General features: G+C 39.4%; 1 protein-coding gene across 2 annotated transcripts in view; it reads right to left on the bottom strand.

The window, feature by feature from the left end:
* HSDL2 (hydroxysteroid dehydrogenase like 2) overlaps positions 1-21,822 on the bottom strand; it is a 58,758-nt gene that overhangs the window by 4,614 nt on the left and 32,322 nt on the right. For both annotated transcript variants that reach the window (XM_047700040.1, XM_047700041.1), the window contains 4 exons: positions 21,571-21,765; positions 17,647-17,718; positions 12,033-12,182; positions 9,278-9,406 (listed from right to left, as the gene is read on the bottom strand). In XM_047700040.1, the coding sequence (XP_047555996.1) occupies positions 9,278-9,406; positions 12,033-12,182; positions 17,647-17,718; positions 21,571-21,765 (546 nt within the window). The remainder of the gene's footprint in view (positions 1-9,277; positions 9,407-12,032; positions 12,183-17,646; positions 17,719-21,570; positions 21,766-21,822) is intronic.

The following is a 21,822-nucleotide window of genomic DNA, read 5'->3' as shown; positions in this document are numbered from 1 at the left end:
TCTATCTTGTCCCAAAACATTTCCATCCCCCAAAAGGAAACTTTGTACCCACTATGTATTAACAGTTCCCCTCCTTCTAGACCCTGGCAACCACCAATCAGCTTTCTGTCTCTATGAATTTACCTATTTTAGTATTTCATATGAAAAAATTCATAAAATATGTGATCTTGGGTCAGGCTTCTTTTGCTTATTAAGTTTTCAAGGTTCATCCACATTGTATGATGAATAAGTACTTCATTTCTTTTTATGGCTGAATAATATTTCATTACACACACACACACACACACACACACACACACACACACACAAATAATTTATTGATTCATCCGTTGATGGCCATCTGGGGTTTTTCCCACCTTTTGCCTATTGTGAATAGTGCTGCTATGAACATGTGTATATACATATTTGAGAGTCTATTTTCTTTTGAATATGGGAGTGGAAATGCTGGGATAACTGGATCTCCACGTCCAAACAAATGAGGTTAGGGTTCTACTTCATACCATATACAAATATTAGTTCAAAATGGGTCAGAGACCTAAATGGGAGAGCTAAATCTAAACACACTCAAAAAAGGGGTGCCAGGCCGGCTCAGTCAGAAGAGCAAGTGACTTTGGATCTCGGGACTTTAAGCTCCACTGTTGGGTGCAGAGATTATGTAAAAAAATAAAATCTTAAAAAAATAAAAATAGAGGCCCCTGGGTGGTGCAATCCGTTAAGTGTCAGACTCTTGGTTTTGGCTCAGGTTGTAACCTCGGGGTTGTGCAATTGAGCCCCATGTTGGGTCCCAGTGTAGAGTCTGCTTGAATTTCTCTCTCCCCTGTCCCTCTGCCCCTCCCCTCTGTGTTCTCTAAAATAAATAAATAAATCTTTTTTTTTTTTTTAAAGATTTTACTCATTTATTTGACAGAGAGAGATCACAAGTAGACAGAGAGGCAGGCAGAGAGAGAGAGAGAGAGGGAAGCAGGCTCCCTGCTGAGCAGAGAGCCTGATGCGGGACTCGATCCCAGGACCCTGAGATCATGACCTGAGCCGAAGGCAGCGGCTTAACCCACTGAGCCACCCAGGCGCCCAATAAATAAATCTTTAAAAATATTAAATAAGATAAAAACCCTCTGGGGTGCTTGGGTGGCTCAGTTAGTTAAGTGTCTGACTCTTGATTTTGACTCAGGTCATGATCTCAGGGCTGTAAGATCAAGTCCCATGTCAGGCTCTGAGCTGGGCATGGAGTCTGCTTAAGATTCTCTCTTGGGGCGCCTGGGTGGCTCAGTCGGTTAAGCATCTGCTTTCGACTCAGGTCATGACCTTGGGTCCTGGGATCGAGCACCACCTTTGGCTCCAGCTCCCTGCTTAGTGGGGAGTTGGCTTCTCCCTCTGTCCCTCCCTTCCCACTCGTGCTCTCTCTCAAATAAATAAATAATATCTTTAAAAAAAGATTCTCTCTCTTCCTCTCCCTCTGCCCAACCTCTCTCTCTAAAAAAAACCCAAAAATCAAAAAACCCTTGGGGTTCTGGGTGGTTCAGTCATTGAGCGTCTGCCTTTGGCTTAGGTCATGATCCCGGGGTCCTAGGATCAAGCCCTATGTCGGGCTCCCTGCTCACTGAAGAGCCTGTTTCTTCCTTTCCCCCTCTTCCTGCTCGTGATTCCTCTCACGCTCTCTCTCTCTCTCTCTGTCAAATAAATAAATAAATAAATAAATAAATAAATAAAATTTTTAAGAGTAAATCGCAAATCTTTAAAACAGGTTTCATTAAGATTCTTAGATATGACAATGGAAGCACAAGCAACAGAAGAAAAAAACCCACAAAATGGACTTCATCAAAATATAAAACTTTTGTGTTTCAAACTATATCATCAAAAAAGTGAAAAGATAACCCAAAAAACTGAGAGACCATATCTGCAAATGATATACTTCATAAAGGATATCCTCTTTATATCTGAGCTCTATAAAGAATTCTTAAAACTCGGTAAAAAAAAGACAACCCAATTAAAATGTGCAAAGGACCCAAAGAGACGTTTCTTCAAGGATGATGTACATGTAACCAATAAGCAAGCACATGAGAAAATGCTGAACACATCATTAGTTATTAGGAAAATGGAAATCAAAGCCACATGCAGTATCACTTCACACCCACTAGGATGGCTATTAAAACAAAAACAAAAATAAGGAGTGCTGGGAAGGGCAAGAACACAAAGAAACAGAAACCTCACACAACTGCTGGTAGGAATGTCAAGGCAGAGCTGCTGTGGAAAAGTTCAGCAGTTCTTCAAAGAGTGAAACATAGATTTACCACATGACCCAGCAATACAAGAGAAATGAAAACTAAGTCTACTCAGAAACTTGGGCACAAATGTTTATGGCAGCATTACTCATAACAGCCAAAGAGTGGAAATAACCCAAATGTCTGCTAACAGGTGAAAGGATAAACTAATTATGGCATATTTCTATGATGGAATATTATTCAGTCATAAAAATCAATGAAGTACTGATACATGCTATAACTTAGATGAACCTTGAAAACGTTATGCTAAATGAAAGGTGCCACACACAAAGGTTTTATTTTGTATGATTCCATTTATATGAACTATCTAGAATAGGCAAATCCATAGAGAGAAAGAGGGAAAACGTATGACTTGTTGCCAGGGGATGGGGGAGGCCAAAATGAAGAGTGTTACTTACATGCCATGGCGTGTTCTTCTGGGGGCGATGAGTAAGTTTTGAAATAAACAAGTGGTGTTTGCACAGGACTGTGCATGCACTAAATTAAATACCACTGAAGAGTATATACTTTAAAATGGTTAATCATATGTTATATGAATTCAATCTCCATTTTTGAAAAAAAGAAAAAAAGAAGTATCAATACATTCTACATCAAGAATGAAATTTGGGGACGCCTGGGTGGCTCAGTTGGTTAAGGGTCTGGTTTTGGCTCAGGTCATGATCCCAGGCTCCTGGGATTGAGCCCCACATCAGGCTCCCTGCTCAGTGGGGAGCCTGCTTCTCCCTCTCCCTCTGCCCCACCCCCCATGCGCTCATTCTCTCCAATAAAATCTTTAAAAAAAAAAGGGAACGTTGAACACATACTAAAAGAAAAACCATGCTGAAAGAAGCTAGTCACCAAAAAATCACATATTATACTACTCTGTTCAGATGAAAGTCCAGAAAAGGGAAACTAGGAGACAAAAAGTAGATCAGTGGTTGCTTAGAGCTGAAAGCAGGTTGATAGGGGATATGAGGTTAACAGCAAATGGGTAAACGGTTTCTTTTTGAGGTGATGAAAACGTTCTAAAAGCAACTGTGGTGCCGGCTGCAAATACCTGTGAATATGCTAAGAACTACTTAACTGTACACTTTAGATGGATGAATTGTATGGTAAGTGAATTATTCCTCAATAAAGCTGTTAAAAAAATAAAAGCGACTGTTACATATAACAATAAACTGAATTAGTAATTAAAAATGTTCCCACAAAAAAGCCCAGGTCCAAATAGCTTCACTGTTTTTTCGCAGGATACAAAATTAATACACAAAAATTAACTGTATTTATGTATACTAGGAACAGATAATTCAAAAATAAAATTAAAGACAATAATTCCATTCACAATAGCATGAATAAAATACTCAGGGGAAAAAGCATGAACCATAAAAGAAAGAACTGATGGATCAGACTTTATCAAATCTAAAAAACTTTCATAACTCAAAAGACATCATTAAGAAAATGAAAAGAGGGGCTCCTGGGTGGCTCAGTGGGTTAAAGCCTCTGCCTTTGGATCAGGTCATGATCTCAGGGTCCTGGGATCGAGCCCCGCGTGTCGGGGGCTTTCTGCTCAGCAGGGAGGCTGCCTCCCCCTCTCTCTGCCTGCCACTCTGCCTACTTGTGATCTCTGTCTGTCAAATAAATAAATAAAATCTTTAAGAAAAAAAAAAAGAAAATGAAAAGATAAGTCACAGAGAAGATATTTGCAAATCACATGCATCTAGAATTTATAAAGAATCTTGCAATTTAATTTAAAAAGCCAAGTCAATTTAAAGATGAGCAAGTTTTGAACAGTTCATCAATGTAAACAGCTATTAAGCACATTAAAAGCTGCTCAACATTAAGGAAATACAAATTAAAATCACAATGAGATACCACCACACGCTCACTTGAATGGCTATAATACCAAAGACACTGCCATTTGTGACAACATGGATGAACCTAGACCCAGAAAGACAAGTATTTATGATCTCACTTACAGTGGAATCCAGAAACGGAGAGTAAAATGGTGGTTGCCAGAGTTGGGAGTGAGAGAAATGGGGAGATGTTGGTCAAAAGGTACAAACTTTCAGCTATAAGATGAATAATTCCTGGGGATCTAATGCACAGCATGGTGACTACAGTTAATAATAGTATATTGCATATTTGACATTTGCTAAGAGTAGATCTTAAAATGTTCTCACTACAAACATAAAAAAGAATTATGTGGGATGACAAATGTGTTAATTAGCTTGACTATAGTAATTTAACAATGTATATATACACATGTATCAAATCATTCTGTTTTATACCTTAAATATATATACCTTTTGTCAAGTATACCTCAATAAAGCTGTTCAAACAAACAAACACTAATAAGTTTTGGTGAGAATTTGGAGAAATAGGAGCCTTCACACATTACGAATGAAAAGGTAAAATCAGTACAGCCACTGAGCCTTCACACATTACTAATGAGAAGGTAAAATCAGTACAGCCACTGAGCCTTCACACATTACTAATGAGAAGGTAAAATCAGTACAGCCACTTTAGCAAACAGTTTGGTAGTTTCTCAGAAAAGTTATCAACTTACCATATGACCCACCAATTCCACTCTTAGGAATCTATCTAAGAGAAATTAGAATATACAACCACCCAAATACATGCATGACCATACTCAGAGCAGCATATTCATAATAGCTGAAAACCTAAAATAATCCAAATGTCCACCATCTGGTGAGTGGATAAGTAATATGTAGAATAGCTACACAGTAGAATACTATTCAGCAATAAAAAGGAAATGAATTACTGATACATGCTACAACATAAATGGATGAATCTCAAAAGCCTTATGTAAGTGAAGACAGATACAAACGACTATACACTGTGTATTTCATTTATATCAACTACCCAGAAATCTATAAGAGACAGAAAGCAAATCAGCGTTTGGCTAGCTGAGGGTAAAAATGGGGAATGATTACAAAGAGACATGAAAGAATTTTCTGGGGTGACGGAAATTTCTCAAACTAGATTATACGTGATGGCTGTACAACTCTATAAATCTATACTGGGTGGATTTTATGACGTGTAAATTATACCTCAATAAAACTGTTTTAAAAATAACTTTAAAAATAGCTAGTAAGCACAATATCCTATATATAATATCTCCTCTCTATATATTAAACAGGTAATCTCCTACAGTTTCCTTTCTATGCTAATGTTTTACCCTACAGTGGCCTCTACTGGCCAAAGGAGATTTTGATTAGATGAGCACTAGTTGCTTGAATTTATTTATTTATAAAGAATCCACTATATAAATTAGGTCAGAAATGGCTAGGCTTTTTTTTTTTTTAAAGACTTTATTTATTTATTTGACAGACAGAGATCACAAGTAGACAGAGAGGCAGACAGAGGGGGAAACAGGTTCCCTGCTGAGCAAGAGAGCCCAATGTGGGACTCGATTCCAGGACCCTGGGATCATGACCTGAGCTGAAGGCAGAGGCTTTAACCCACTGAGCCACCCAGGCGCCCCTGGCTGTGGTTTCTTAAAAGAGAAACCATACTAGGATATAAGGTCTAAACTGTGTCCCTTCAAAGGAGAGCAGGTGAGATGAAGAGTAGAACAAAAGGACATAAGAAGCAGAAGTAAATTCACTGTCGATATAAGAAACCTTTTAAGAGGGGCGCCTGGGTGGCTCAGTGGGTTAAGCCTCTGCCTTTGGCTCAGGTCATGATCTCAGCATGGGGCTCTCTGCTCAGCAGGAACCTGCTTCCTCCTCTCTCTCTGCCTACTTGTGATCTCTGTCTGTCAAATAAGTAAATAAAGTCTTTTTTTTTTTTTAAGATTTTATTTACTTATTTGACAGACAGAGATCACAAGTAGGCAGAGAGGCAGGCAGAGAGAGAGGGGGAAGCAGGCTCCCCGCGGAGCAGAGAACCCGATGTGGGGCTTGATCCCAGGATCCTGGGATCATGACCTGAGCCAAAGGCAGATGCTTTAACCCACTGAGCCACCCAGACACCCAGTAAATAAAATCTTAAAAAAAAAAAAAAAAAAAAAAGGAAATCTCGTAAGAATACTTTTTTTTTCTTTTACTCATTTATCTGACTTCCCACAGTCAACCCAGAAGCACATTCACAGACAGATATAAATGGAAAACCCATTATTTTTTTTAAAAGATTTTATTTATTTATTTTTTACACAGAGAGATCACAAGTAGGCAGAGAGGCAGGCAGAGAAAGAGAGAGGAGGAAGCAGGCTCCCTGTCAAGCAGAGAGCCCCATGCGGGACTCAATCCCAGGACCCTGAGATCATGACCTGAGTTGAAGGCAGAGGCTTTAACCCACTGAGCCACCCAGGCACCCCTGGAAAACCCATTATTATAGGCTGATGTTACATAAATAAAATGTAAATTTAATAAGTCATTTGACTTTTTTCACCTTTGGAGGGTGGAGTAGCATCATGATTAAAAGAGCATGAGCCTAAAAGCTTGGATTCAAATTTTGACTTCAGCATTTCTTCACTGTGTGATCTTGAGTTTATTATTTAATCCACTGGTGCCTCAGTCTTCATTTTTATAAAATGGAGAAAATACTTTATCTCAAAGCATTGCTTGGATAAGCAATTAATAAGCAATATATAATAAGCAATATAAGTTACTAACAATAAGCAATATAAGTTACTAACTCATAGTAACCATATAATGCATATTAGTTGTAATTATTATTTCAGTTTAGAAATTGACAATTTTTATTTTAAATGATCTTTAAGTTCAAAAAATTACTTATCTATAAAATATAAATTTGCCAACATTTACTGAGCATCTTGTATGTCCAAAGCACTTTGAGTTTTATGAGGACATAGTGTTGGAATACTGAAACACTAAAGGCACTACTAGAAAACGACTGAAGAGATCATTATTAACATTGAAAGATGTTATAATGTGTGAGCGAAAAAGATCACCAAACAGTGGTAATGCTATAATCCTGTTTTTAAAAGCACTTGTGTATATTTATACATATTCACAAAAGTATGTATGACTCTAAACCAAAACCAGCTAATGGTTGACTTCTCAGTAGTGAGATAAAGAAGTATCTTTATTTTGCTTAGGGGTGCTTGGGTGGCTCAGTCGGGTAGGTGGCTGACTCTTAATCTCAGCTCAGGTCATGACCTCATGGTCCTGGGATCCTGCCTGTGTTGGGCTCCACACTCAGCAGAGACTCTGCTTGAGATTTTCTCTCCCGGTGTCCCTCCCCCTGTTCACATGTTCTCTCTAAAATAAATAAGTAAATCTTAAAAAAAATAAAAAGAACTATCTTTATTTTGTGTCTTTTTAAAAAGATTTTATTTATTTATTTGACAGAGATCACAAGCAGGTAGAGAGGGAGGAAGGGAAGCAGGCTGCCTGCTGAGCAGAGAGCCCAATGCAGGGCTTGATCCCAGGACCCTGGGATTATGACCTGAGCTGAAGGCAGAGGCTTTAAACCACTGAGCCACCAGGTACCCCTTTGTTTTGCTTTTTTATTAAGTGTATTTTCTGATTTTGTACCATGAGTTTTTTAACACTACTGTAAAAAAAAAAAAAAAAAGTTGGGGCACCTGGGAGGCTCAGTCAGTTAAGTGTCTGATTCTTGGTTTCAGCTTAAGTCATGATCTCATGGGTTGCGAAACTAAGTTCTGCATTGAGCTGTGCACTCAGTGCGGAGTCTGCTGGAAGATTCTCTCCCTCTGCTCCTACCCCCATCCTTGCACTCTAAAATAAATAAATCTTAAAAAATAAATAAAAGGAAAAGTTGAAGGGACCTCAATGATTAGCAACATACACACATTGTCTCAGATGGTAGGTAGGCCATTATCATCCTGGATTAGAACTGGAAAGCAGTGAGAGTCTGGGGGCTCAGTGGGTACGGCAGCTACCGTCAGCATGGGTCATGATTCTGGGGTTCTGGGATTGAGTAGTGCATCCAGTACCCTGCTTAGCAGGGAGTCTGCTTCTCCCTCTGCCCCACCTCCCTGCTTGTGTGCTCTCTCTCTCTCATAAATAAATAAATCTTAAAAAAAAAAAAAAAAGGAATTGGAAAGCAAGATCTACAGGGCACAGAGTACACACTGTGATCTTCGGGAATTTATAAAGATTAAAACAGAACAAAGAATGAATCACATTTATAGATCATTAAGTGAATTGTTTTGGTTAGAATGTTATAATGCTTTAGTCTGAAGTGTTGTTTCTAAATACATGTGATAATTACCATTTGGAGTAGTATCCTAAGAGTAGAAAATAGAAAAAATTATCCTTAAAATTCTCTGGCACAGTTAGAGGTACATGGGCAGAATAGAAGACTACACAAAAGGTTCTCTTGCTTACGGATTCCACAGAAAGCAGGATCATGGAGCCATGAGAGAGGGCCTCTGTTTCCTGTTACAGTCATGGCATGATCAAAGCAGGACCTTACTCTCAATAAATGAGGTACAGCTGAGTTCAGCACCTCCTGTGTCCCAGGTGTTACTGGAAGGGCTATGTCTTAGTCCAACCAGTAGAAATAAAGTCCACCTAGAAGTCCTTTTATTTATTTATTTATTTTTTTAAAGATTTTATTTATTTATTTGATAGAGAGAGATCACAAGTAGATGGAGAGGCAGGCAGAGAGAGAGAGAGGGAAGCAGGATCTCCGCTGAGCAGAGAACCCGATGTGGGACTCGATCCCAGGACCCTGAGATCATGACCTGAGCCGAAGGCAGCGGCTTAACCCACTGAGCCACCCAGGCGCCCTAGAAGTCCTTTTAAATCACCTTTCTATTCTCAAGATTATCTTATGGGCTTCTCAGTCATGCAAAAAAGAAATTCTGACTTTGACTTTCCCATTGTTGGCTGAACAGTAAGAACTTAACAAACAGTAAGACCCACCTTCTGAAGACTATGTGCTCTTTAACATCAACAGCTACTAAGATTCTATGGCTATGAACACAAGTCTGGATTATATGGAAAGGAATAAAGTTAGAACTAAATTTTCCCTGAACAATCAGTAAGTTAATAAAATTAAAAACTCACCTGAAAACATTTTTACAAAATCATCAGTAGACATACTCATCACCACATCTGCCTGTTCAGAGGGCTCTCCATATCCGACATTCCCACCTTTGCTTTTAAGATCAAGAAACCATGTTCCACCATCTTCACCTGCAGAAAATACAGAGATACAGAAAACAATGCCGAAGAAGCCTTGTTCTTCTTAAACTTAATAGCTGCTAGAGTTAGAATAATTTTACATAATGCTGTTTTCCTGGTTAAAACCCTCAGGCCACTATCAAATTCAGTAACTATTTATTAAGTATTTCCATGCCAGGCATGGGACTAGGCTCTGAAGACCCTGCAGTAACATGGTTCTTACACAAGACAAAGCAGAGCCAGGCAAGCCCCATGGAAGGTGAGACTAGAAAGTCAGGTGAGAATTAGGCAGATGAGGAACTGAAAAGAGTGTAGGAGGACTGAAGGTAGAAAGAGAATGAAGTGTGGCATGAGATAAGCTCATGAAGCAGTCCCGAGGCAGGGGCAGTGGGCCAAGTGAAAGTACTCCTTCCATGGCATATCCCTTATGATAAAGTCAGTATCGTAAGGGATATGCCATGGAAGGAGAATGACATAAGGCTGGTATTTTAAATCAATCACCCTAATATCAGGGTGGAGAATATATTGTTGAGGGATAAAGAGGATGCAAAAGGCAAGTTAGGATGGTTGTTAGGGTAGTTTGAGAACTTGAGGATGTGTGCCTGGATCAGGACTGTGGCCGTGGGAATAGGGAGAAGTAGGCATATTTGAGAGATAACTTCAAAGCAGAAACACAAAACTCGGTAAATGAACAGGATGAGGAAAAGGTATACAGAGTGCATAAGAAATGATTTGCTAGTTTTTGGCTCAGGAAACCGGGTAAGTGTGGATGTATTTTGTACTGAAAGAGGACTACTGAGAAGAGCGGATTGAATAGGCAGTGTCCGAGCCAGGTGTTGGGAATGGTGAGCTGTTTTAGACATTTTCAGATTGAGGCATCTCTGCGCCAACAAAGTGAAGATGTCAAATGAAGTCTGACTAGGCTGGAAATACAGAACCTAAGTAATCATTTCCTATGGTCAACTGAAGCCATGTGAATGATTAAGGTTTCCTAGGGCAAGTCTGTAACTGACAAGGATGATTACAGATAAAGGAGGAAAGCAAGGAGAGCTGCTGTCAGGGAAGACAAGGACGGGAGCCCTTCCAGAAGGCAGGAATGGTCAACAGCTTCAAATGTTGTAGAGTGGTGACAAGGTAAAAATGACAAAGGCCCACTGATGATATAGAGGTCACTGAGGACCTTGGTGACAGCATATTCAGCAGAATGGAGAAATACGATACTACAGTAGAGTGAACTCTAGATGAAATGAAGTTTGGCTCTAAAAGGGAGAGGAATGGTAGGGATAAGAAGTGGGATCAGGGGCATTGTGTTTTGTTTTAAAGATGGAACAGACTTTGAGGACGTTAAGTTATCATTGGAAAGCAGGCTGCAGGATACACAGGTGAGAGGGCATAATTAACAGCACAAAATCCCTGATGAGGCCAGAGGAAATGGGATCTACAACTTTGCTACTCAAGTGCGATCTGTGGACTATAGTCCTGTCAGAAATGCAAAATTCAGACCCTACCCGAGACATGGTGAATCAGACTGCATTTTAGCAGGGTCCCAGATGATCAGTATCAACATTAAAGCTTGAGATGCTTAAATCTAGAGCTGAGCTCTGTTCTACTGGGAAGGAAGAAAGAATGATGCTCATAACAACTGATGTGATATCAGATGACAGGAAGCTGAAGCACTTTGTCTGCAAGTTTGTATTATCTCTGTGAAAGAGGAGGTGGGGTTATCTGCTGAAACTGGCAGGGAAGTGGTAAAAGGGAGAAAAATGGGAAGTTTGTGGAATACTGAAAAGTTTTAAAACAGTCACTGTGGAAATTGAGGCAGTAAGCCAACCACAGAAATACAGTATTCTGAGGTGCCGCTTAGAGCCCAGTTGAGGAAGGATGATGAGAATTTCTACTAGTACAGATCCACTGGGTAGTGTGACTGGTTTTTTTCCATTTCCCCAGGAGCACTGAGCAGCCTGAATGCAACTGTGGGCCAGCCAGTGTGATTCATCCAGGACTAGGCTTTTGACAGGCAATGACATAAGCACAAAAAGGCCAGGGAATGTAGGATACAGGCAAGAGAGTGATTAAAGCAATGGACCATGGGCTCTAAGGAGAGCAAAGGAAGAAGAGAGGAAACCGAGGAGACAAAGGATAAAAGAACTGATAATGTCAAAGTTGCACTCAATGGGACTGAGGTAGCTAGTTCTTAAAACTATCATTAATATGTGTTAATACCTTGTTGAGAAGAAAAACATTGAGAAGTTTAAGAACGCTGACTACATGCAGACTGACTTGGATAATTTCAAAGACAAAAATGGCTGGGTATTGTGGCTGATGATACATTACTATATTAAACCTCATGTCAGGATCCATATGCCCTCCTAACTAGGAATTTCTCTCAACTACATACGCCAAAATTTATTTAACACTGGAAGTCTATGTAATGAGATTTTATTTTACATGTGTCCATATGCACTGATCTTAAAATACAAATCAGTATTTACTATTCTTTAATGTCTACATTCTAGGGTTAAGGGTTTTGGATATAGGCAACTTATCAAGGTGATTGCCACTGGAGGCTGATTTTCTTCCAAGAGAAATAACCTACTTTATTTCACAAAAGCACCACATTCCCAGATATTATCCTTACCTGAGAGTTCAAACAGATAAATTGCTTGAGTGGCTTTAACAAGGTCATCACTGAGGAAGTCCTTAACGATTCTAAATGTTTCTGCCACGGCTCCAGAACGTGGTTTTGGTGGTGGCTGTGACTTCTCTTGTTTCAATTCTGGAAGAGCATCTGTAAAATATTATTGATATAAACGGTTTGAAAGCCTACACAGTATGAGGCCACACAGAGAATCAATTAATTAGCAGAAAAGACTTGCCACCAATTAGACCTGTTTGACAAAAATGATTTTAAATGCATCTGGTGACATCAAAAGGCAGAAGTCAAACTGATGGAATAATATCCAAACACATCAGTCATGATTATAAATGTAAATGGTTTATACTCTCCAAGTAAAAGGCTGATTCTCAGATTAAGTTAAAAAAACAAAACAAAACAAACAAACAAAAAAAAACCACCCCAAACCACTACACTAAGCTATAGTGGCTTTTTTTGGTTTGTTTTTAAACAGACCTAAAGACATTTTTAGGAGTAATAATTAATCACTCCTTTATCACCCCCTGTGAGTTCTAAAACCAAATGAGAAAAGAAGACACTAGAGATCAGAACATCAACCATGTAAATTGATGGACTGAATTGAGGGAGTCTGCCGGCCTGAATCAACAGCCAAGTGAACTTCTAATAACTTTACCTCTGAATTAAACTTAGTTCCTTCATCCCTGGATTGAACCTACTTCCTCCCATCAGGACTATGCAAAGGACAAGGCCATTGGGGTTATTTTCCCTGGGTTTAGGCAGTAAAGGGGTGCAATGTCTGTAATGAATTTAAAAATAATGACAAACTCACTACAAGTGTTTTTAAAAAGTGTGTATCTTCTTTGCTCCATTGGGTCTTGAGGATTTCATCTTTAATATCTGTTTAGATTTTATTTAGATTTTAACTTGTAAGAAGAGAAGGATTTTATTGTCATTTTTGTCTCTGGAATCATCATAGTGAAAGGTAATTTATAGCCAGCAAATTTGGGATACTTTTATATTGCTCCTGTTGTATGATGGAGGATCTTTATGCTGTCCATTAGATTTCATTTAATAATCTTTGGTGAGTTATATTGGTCAATATGGCTGAGTATGATTTTGAGTTGGGAAACAGATGGAGAGTTCAATTTTAGCCTAGAGCACAAATTGAACTTGGAGTTAATTTAATTAATGAATTGTTCTCACTTGTTTCTGGGGGCAACTGCCAAACTACTCACAAGTGATTACTGGAGAATGAATAAAGGAACAGAAGTTGGTATTTTGAGGGACAGCTTCATGCTGTTGGAATTGTCCTATGGATTGCAGATCCCCTGGCTCATTATATACTGAATGGTTATGGCCATTGGGTTAAGTTGATACAAGTTTAAAAATACTGTAACTTCCACTCCCCTGGTCTTCTGTTTCTAGGCTCCTGCCAGGGCCAGGGGCAGGGAGAACTTTTGTGAGGCTGATAATCTCACCTTCCTCTTCATCCAGTGGGAGAAGCCCCCAGTCTGATGAAATTGCAAGAGGAATTGGCTTTTTGTGGATAACGGGTATGAATAATGACCATAAGTATACAACTCAAAAAGTTATCAGAAGAACTGGGGGATGGGTAGAAAGAGTAAAGAGGAGTGAGAGGTAAGGCTTTTCAGTTATGGAATGAGTAAGTCATAGGGATAAAAGGTACAACATAGGGGATATAGTCAATGGTACTGTAATAATGCCGTATGGTGACACATGGTAGCTACACCTGTGGTGAGCTCAGCATAACGTAAAGAGATGTCCAATCACTATGTTGTACACCAGAAACTAATGTAATATGCTACATCAACTGTACTTCAATAAATTTTTAAAAAGTTATCAATAAGTGAATATACTGTGTCACCATCACCTAGATCAGGGAAGCAGCCCCTAGAAGCCTGTGGTGCCAAGGAGACCACAGCAAAAACTTTAGTGTAAAGTTTTTACGTAAATTGCATAATTTATCACCTGGAATATTTAGACATGGTGTGATGACTCTGCACAAGAGAATAAAACTTCAGGAGACAAAAAAGAAATCAGTAGTGTAGTGGAAAGGTACAATCAATAGACTACAATGAGAAGCATTTCAGTAACCCCCCCAAAAACAAACAAACAAACAAAAGATACATGGCTAGGAGCCCCATCACAGATTCTCCTAATTTCACAACTTAAGTATAAACATGTGAACAAGACACTAAACATCACCTAGACTCACAATCTACTCTCAGAACCTAGGAAGAAATGTTCAGTAACTCTAAGGTTGACAAGGAGTCATCCTAAGAACACAGGACTGCCTATACTTTGCTTCATGGAAGATCTCAGAAAAAGAATAGCTCTGCTCACCTAAACAAGGAAGACAGGTTTCTACATTTTTTAAAACATGGGACCAGACTCTGGGCTTGCGCCAGCTAGAAGATTAGATCTGCCCCTCTATTATATAATGCCATCTTTTAAGAATGCCTCCATCTTTCAAATCCAATTTCAAAGCTTGTAGTTCCCAAATATTGGAAGAGCAGACAGTATAGGGAGCCTTGGTAGTGGTTCATCCTGAAAAGTAATGCCTCAAAGCCTTACTGGTGAAAGTGGGGAGAGGAAGAGCCCTGAGAGCAGGGAACGCAGGGGACAGTAGGAAGTAAAAGAAGGTCCTGTGTCAGTCTTGCACACTGGCACTAGCTACAGGCCTAACAGGTACCACATGAGAAGCTACAGCTTTGAGAAAGGAATTCCACCAGCTGAACAGGGAGTGGAGCCAAAAGCAATCTATGCATCTCTGTCACCGGGCTCTACTAGCTCTAGCGATCACTCCTAATATGAAGATGAATTAACATGGGGAAAAAAATAACATGATGTCTATGAAAAACAATGTACCATAAGGTAAAGAAAATTATCCTGAAGAAAAAAGAATCTATCTCTAAAAATAATTTACTATGCTTATTCACTGTTATTTACTACTAATTACTATTATTATTTACTAGGATTATTAATCCCACAAGGATTCCTCCACATGAAAACTCTATGAAACAGGGGCATAGAGTCATATATAACTGGCCAGGATGAAAAGACAACAGAATAAAATGGAAAAGGAAATAGGGAACATGAGAAACAAAAAGTACAACACCAAAATTAAAATAAACATTATTTTAAGTATGGCCATACGAAAAGATGAAAGTGTCCAAAGTCTTTTTGTAATGTAGGCTCCAAGCCCAGCATAGGGCTTCAATTCACGACCCCAAGGATCAAGAGTCACGCATGCGGTCTACCAACCGAGCCAGCCAAGCACCCTGTCAAAAGTCTTAGCAGTAATACAGAGTTCAACCTTGAAAAGGTCTCCCAGAATGCAGAAGGAAAGAACAGTAAGATAGAAATATTAAAAGATGGTGATAACTACAAGGTAAAGTAAAAAGACAGTCAGGCAAAAAATAAGTGTTTCTGAGGAAAATCCAGAACAATTGGAGAAGAGGAACAAAAGCAATTAAAATTAAAACTAAAGTAAAACAAAAACAAAAATAAACTGAACCAACTAACAAGACTCTGTGGGCTCCCTGTGTTGCACTAGGGTAGTAGGAAGAGGGGAAATCAATGAAGAAATGACAGTACTATTTTTAATATGAGAAAAAAAACACAAATTAAAAATTATGTGCATAGTTTTTACTTCATAGTTACAAACACATTATATAAAACAAATATACACAGCACAAATAACCAGAAAAGGTACAAATAGGATTAGCAAATAGAAAGGTGAGCTGTTCTCACTTGAGAAATGAGGGATTACACACGGACCTCAGAGAGAAAGTGTGAAGTCAACATATAGCGGATGTGCACATGGACTAAATAATCACCTGAAAGAGATGTTATGTCGCAGGCCAGGTATACTGGACCATTACCTATATAAACACATTAATATATCTACAGGAAATATTGACTAGAATTGCATGAATGAGGAAGAGGGAAATGAGAGCCACAGCAGCAAATGCTCTCTCCAGCATCATATGGGGAAGAGAAGCTTTAGCAGAAGGAATGGGAGTACTGCGACCTCAAGGATGAGAGCATCCCTCATGTGGAGATTGATGTAAGGACTGCAGTCAACACACCTGACATACTCTGATCCCACAGGCAAAATCACTCCTACTGAAATCCGATGCTAATAGACATCTATCTTACATTTTACTTATCTAATCTCTCTTGTTCTGATTCTACAGTCATGAAACAACCTTCTGATTATGATTCTGTTCCCCTATGTCATTATGACCCAAGGGAGAGAATGGGCTGATCACAGCAACTACACACTTAGTCCATGAGATAGCAATTCCTCATAGCTAATAAATTAGATTACTGAGGGAGGAAATATGTTAATTTAAAAGGACTTTACATAATAAAGATTTAGACAAGGAATTTAAATCTACTGGTTAAAGTTACAGGCTTTGCAATCAGAGAACTACGAATTCAAATCCTGGTTCTGCCACCTGTATGATCTCAGATCTAAAATGAAGATAATAATACTTGGCTTGTAGGCTCATGAGTGTTAAATGGGACAATGAATGCAAAGGACTTAACACAGTATTTGAAACACAGTAGTGCCCAATAAATATTTTTTGAAAAACAAAATGAATATACATGATCCATAAGTGGCTCTTGTTAATTTAAATTTGGAACTTCAATGAGCTCATTTCCAATGTTAAGGTTATGAGTAAAAATCAGGATTTTCCTCTTGCCTAACCTGAAGACTAGACTCTTTCAGACTTTGATAAGCTGTATATTTTTCAAGTTTTTTATGATATAAAAGAAAGCTGCCATTTTTATTAAGTAATTTCTTAAATATCTACAAAAATTTGGACAAAGAAAAAATATAGAAAAGAGTAAGCCAGAAAAAAGGTTGGCGCTAAAAACACTGCAGTGTCAGGTTCTATAAATCTGTACGAACGTATAGAGGAAATCTATTCTAGTTTTCTAGCAGCCATGTAAAGAATCTGTGATCGCTTAGGAGATTCACAGTATCTAGAAGATAAAAATAAAGTAAGGGCCCAGGAGAAACACAACTATTCTTGTTAATAAAGCATGAAAGATTCTTCTCAATGGTATCTGTTAAAGAATGTTTCTTCTGATATCTTTCAGTAAGCTAGTGGCATAATGTCAAACACAAAGACTAAACTCTGGACCAATTATAAAAACAAAATAAAGTAAAACCAAAAGTTCCTTTGAAGTTAATTTCTCCCCTGAAGTACTCACACAGCACAAACTCTGAGAATGGTGTTAGGTGTACTTCGATGTAACACATTTTTCCTCAAAATGAAATAATACATCAACATGAAATACCTAAAGACAGTGCCGAGGAAAAGAAATAAAACCTTAAAAAGGGTTTGCTTTCTTTTTAGAGTTTTTTTAAAAAAAATCAAATGAAAAGAATATATTAAGACCTTCTTACTGGGAGAAGGAAAAGACAACCTTCCTTGCTTGAATTAAGCCCACATACTACTGGTCTAGTTTAAATTACAAAATGTTTTAAAAGCATAAGGCAGAAATGTCCAATTTTATATTCTGAAAGAAATACATAGTTAGCATCTTTATTTTCCTACATAAAATATGGTCTACATCTTACCATGTGATTCCACTTTCTTGATAATTGTATCTGGGTGTTCATCTAAGAAGAAATCTGGTAACAAAGGATGGCCTGGAAAATTGACCCCAAAAATACTCAGGTTACTATGACAACATCAATACATCAAGATTTTAACACCTGTTTAACGAACATTCTATCTGTTTTTATTGTAATGGTCATTCTCGTGCAATGGAAAAGACTCCCACGAGAACTGTCTGACTACTTGACTTTCACAAGGCTAAAATATTTTTCTCATCATCAAGTTATCCTCCTCTTCTATGGCAAATTTCATCTCTAAGATCCAAACAAAGAGCCACCTGTTATGTTAAGCCCTCAACTTCTCTCCCAGGTGGTTTTACCCCCTCCTCATCTATGCATGCAAACCTTCTGTTCTACATCCCTCCAAAGTGCTCAGGACTCATTTCTTACCTGGGCTCCTGAGAGAAGGGGATTCCTCATTAAGAAGGACATGTTTCCCATCTCTATCTCTCCCTCTCAGAAGATTAAAAAAACTGGAGGTCAGGAATGCATTGGTCTTTATTATATCCACTTATCAAAGTACCTATTCATCTTATGTTCTCAGTACTTAACAGGATTTTTTTTTTTAAGATTTTATTTATTTATTTGACAGAGAGAGATCACAAGCAGGCAGAGAGGCAGTCAGAGAGAGAGGAGGAAGCAGGCTCCCCGCTGAGCAGAGAGCCCGATGCGGGGCTCGATCCCAGGACGCTGGGATCATGACCTGAGCCGAAGGCAGCGGCTTAACCCACTGAGCCACCCAGGCGCCCCCTTAACAGGATTTTTAATCTTAAATCAAATTTAAGATTTTGGGGACGCCTGGGTGGCTCAGTGGGTTAAGCAGCTGCCTTCGGCTCAGGTCATGATCCCAGCGTCCTGGGATCGAGTCCCACATCGGGCTCCTTGCTCATTAGGGAGCCTGCTTCTCCCTCTGCCTCTGCCTGCCATTCTGTCTGCCTGTGCTTGCTCTCTCTCCCTCTCTCTCTCTGACAAATAAATAAATAAAATCTTAAAAAAAAAAATTTAAGATTTTGTACACAATGACTCTGTGTCTTTAAAACCTAAATTGATAATTACACTGTCCAGGATCCAGAAGACCTGGATCTGGTTCAGGTTCTGCCACTGATTAGCTGACTGCTCTTTCACAAAGACTAATCTCTGTGAGCCTGTTTTTCTACTGTAAATAATTAACTACTGACTACTGCAACTGTGTCATATGCTGGGCACCGTGCCAAGCACATTACACACATTATTGCATTTCGTGCTTACAAAAATCCTGTATGGAAGCTATTGTTTCCTTAATTTTACTAGTAAGGAAAATGAAGGGGCGCCTGGGCAGCTCAGTTGGTTAGCAACTGCCTTCAGCTCAGGTCATGATCCTGAGGTCCTGGGGATCGAGTCCTGCATCGGGCTCCCCGCTCAGCAGGGAGTCTGTTTCTCCCTCTGACTTCTCCCCTCTCATGTTCTCTCTTTCATTCTCTCTCTCTCTCTCAAATAAATAAATAAAATCTTTGAAAAAAATAAGGAAAGTGAAGCTCAGAGAAAGTCGGTGACATGCCTTAAGTCACACAGCTCATGAGCAGCTGGGCTGGAGTCAGAATCTGGCTCGTCTTCTCCCAAACTCCATGCTCTTAATCCCTAAACAACACTGCTTCCCTCACAGGACTGCTGTGAAGGTTAAATAGATCATGTATATGAAACTGCGCTGGGGATGCCTGAGTGGCTCAGGGGGTTAAGTGTTTCCTTCGGCTCAGGTCATGATCCCAGGGTCCTGGGACAGAGTCCCACCACCGGGCTCCTTGCTTCTCCCTCTGGCTGCAGCTCTCCCTGCTTGTGCACCCACACTCTCTCTGGCAAATAAATAAATAAAATCTTAAAAAAAAAAAAAAAAAAAAAACTAGGGGCGCCTGGGTGGCTCAGTGGGTTAAGCCGCTGCCTTCGGCTCAGGTCATGGTCTCGGAGTCCTGGGATCGAGTCCCGCGTCGGGCTCTCTGCTCAGCAGGGAGCCTGCTTCCTCCTGTCTCTCTGCCTGCCTCTCTGCCTACTTGTGTTCTCTCTCTCTCTGTCAAATAAATAAATAAAATCTTAAAAAAAAAAAAAACTATTCTGTAAAACTGTAAAGAGCTATTTCATTCAGTTCAAACTGAAGAGACAGACAGAGATGACACAAATATAAACAAGTGCAAGTGCAACCTAATGAATATATTTAGAATACACTTCTGCACCAATAAAGAGAACTCCTGCTTATGGCTATATGGTCTATTTTTTTTAAATCATTTTATTTATTTATTTTAAAGATTTTATTTATTTGACAGAGAGAGATCACAAGTAGGCAGAGAGGCAGGCAGAGAGAGAGGGAAGCTGGCTCCCTGCTGAGCAGAGAGCCCAATGCGGGGCTCAATCCCAGGATCCTGAGATCATGACCTGAGCTGAAGGCAGAGGCTTAACCCCCTGAGCTACCCAGGCACCCCTATACTGTCTATTATTTAATATAGATTATGTTTTACACATAAAGTAAGAATGCTTGATCATCACCACCATGACCTACAACTTTAGAGAGGAAAAATGATTTCTGAACAAGGGGGCCTTCTGAGAACTTCTCGAATCACACTCTTGACAAAGGGCAGACTGTGTTCACTTGCCTTCACCATCCAGCAGTAAGCTAGCTACTCTAAGAGACTGCACTTAAGAGAAAAACATTTGGAAAGAGTCCAAATTCCTAGAAAGTTTTCATAGAGATGTACTCCTATATCACCTAATCCTTGAATAAAGTCTTTACTCTGATTTTAAGATCAACTTTATTTTTATTAATTTTTTATAAAGATTTTATTTACTTGACACAGAGAGAGCGCACAAGCTATGAGGAGCAGCAGAGGGAGAGGGAGAAACAGGCTCCCTGCAGAAAAAGGACCCCGATGTGGGGCTTGATCCTAGGACCCTGGGATCATGACCTAAGCTGAAGGCAGACACTTAATCAACTGAGCCTCTCAGGCATCCCCAGCGCAGTTTTATATATATGATCTATTTAAACCTTCATAGCAGTCCTGTGAGGGAAGCAGTGTTGTTTAGGGATTAAAAGCATGGAGTTTGGAAGACGAGCCAGGTTCTGATTCTAGCTCAGCTGCTCACGAGCCACTCAGGTGCCCCTTAAGATCAACTTTAAAAACCAATTCTCGGGCGCCTGGGTGGCTCAGTTGGTTAAGCGACTGCCTTCAGCTCAGGTCATGATCCTGGAGTCCCCGGATCGAGTCCCACATCAGGCTCCCAGCTCCACGGGGAGTCTGCTTCTCCCTCTGACCTTCTCCTCACTCATGCTCTCTCTCACTGTCTCTCTCTTCTCTCAAATAAATAAATAAAATGTTTAAAAAAAATAAAAAATAAAAAAAATAAAAACCAATTCTCAGATGCGCCTGGATGGCTCAGTCATTAAGCGTCTGCCTTAGGTCATGATCCCAGGGTCCTGGGATTTGGCCCCGCATCGGAATCCCTCCTGCTCCACGGGAAACCTGCTTCTCCCTCTCCCACTCTCCCTGCTGTGTTCCCTCTCTTGCTGTGTCTGTCAAATAAATAAACAAAAATTTTTTTAAAAACCAAACCAAAAAAAAAAAAAAAAAAAACCCCAAAACTCAATTTTCATTTTTAGTTTCAAGATTTAGAAATGGCTGATATGCCTTCTGTATCTGTACATCACTTAAAAAGGCCTCAATTCACTTCAATTGTTCCTTTCTTCCTTTCTGAAGCTATGTTGGTATGGTCTTCCCCTTCATCGGGAGGACAGGTTTTAAAAGAACATATTAGCTTTATGATTACACAAACATGCCCACAAAGCATGTGTGTGTTCCTTGCAGGAAATGCAGAAAAATGCATCACTACTTTTTAAAAACTTTTAAAAACTGGAAGCATTACCTGGTTTAATTGCATAGATGTCAAAATTATGTATTCCTTCTTCTCTTAAGATATTTTCATCAACAATAAAGTTTCCAGTAAAACTCTTTGGCTTTTTAAAAATTGAATAGGCAGCATCTGCGATGATATCGACTTTTCTACACTGGCTTTCAATACCAGATCCTCCCAGCATATCCATAGCAGCGGTGTGGATGGCTGTGGAGAGAATACACACATAGAACTCCAAATTAAACAAGACTGTTGGAAGGAACA

This window comes from Lutra lutra, chromosome 13, assembly GCF_902655055.1.
Source record: "Lutra lutra chromosome 13, mLutLut1.2, whole genome shotgun sequence".
Classification (NCBI taxonomy): domain Eukaryota; kingdom Metazoa; phylum Chordata; class Mammalia; order Carnivora; family Mustelidae; genus Lutra; species Lutra lutra.
This window is presented reverse-complemented; position numbering and strand designations above follow the sequence as displayed.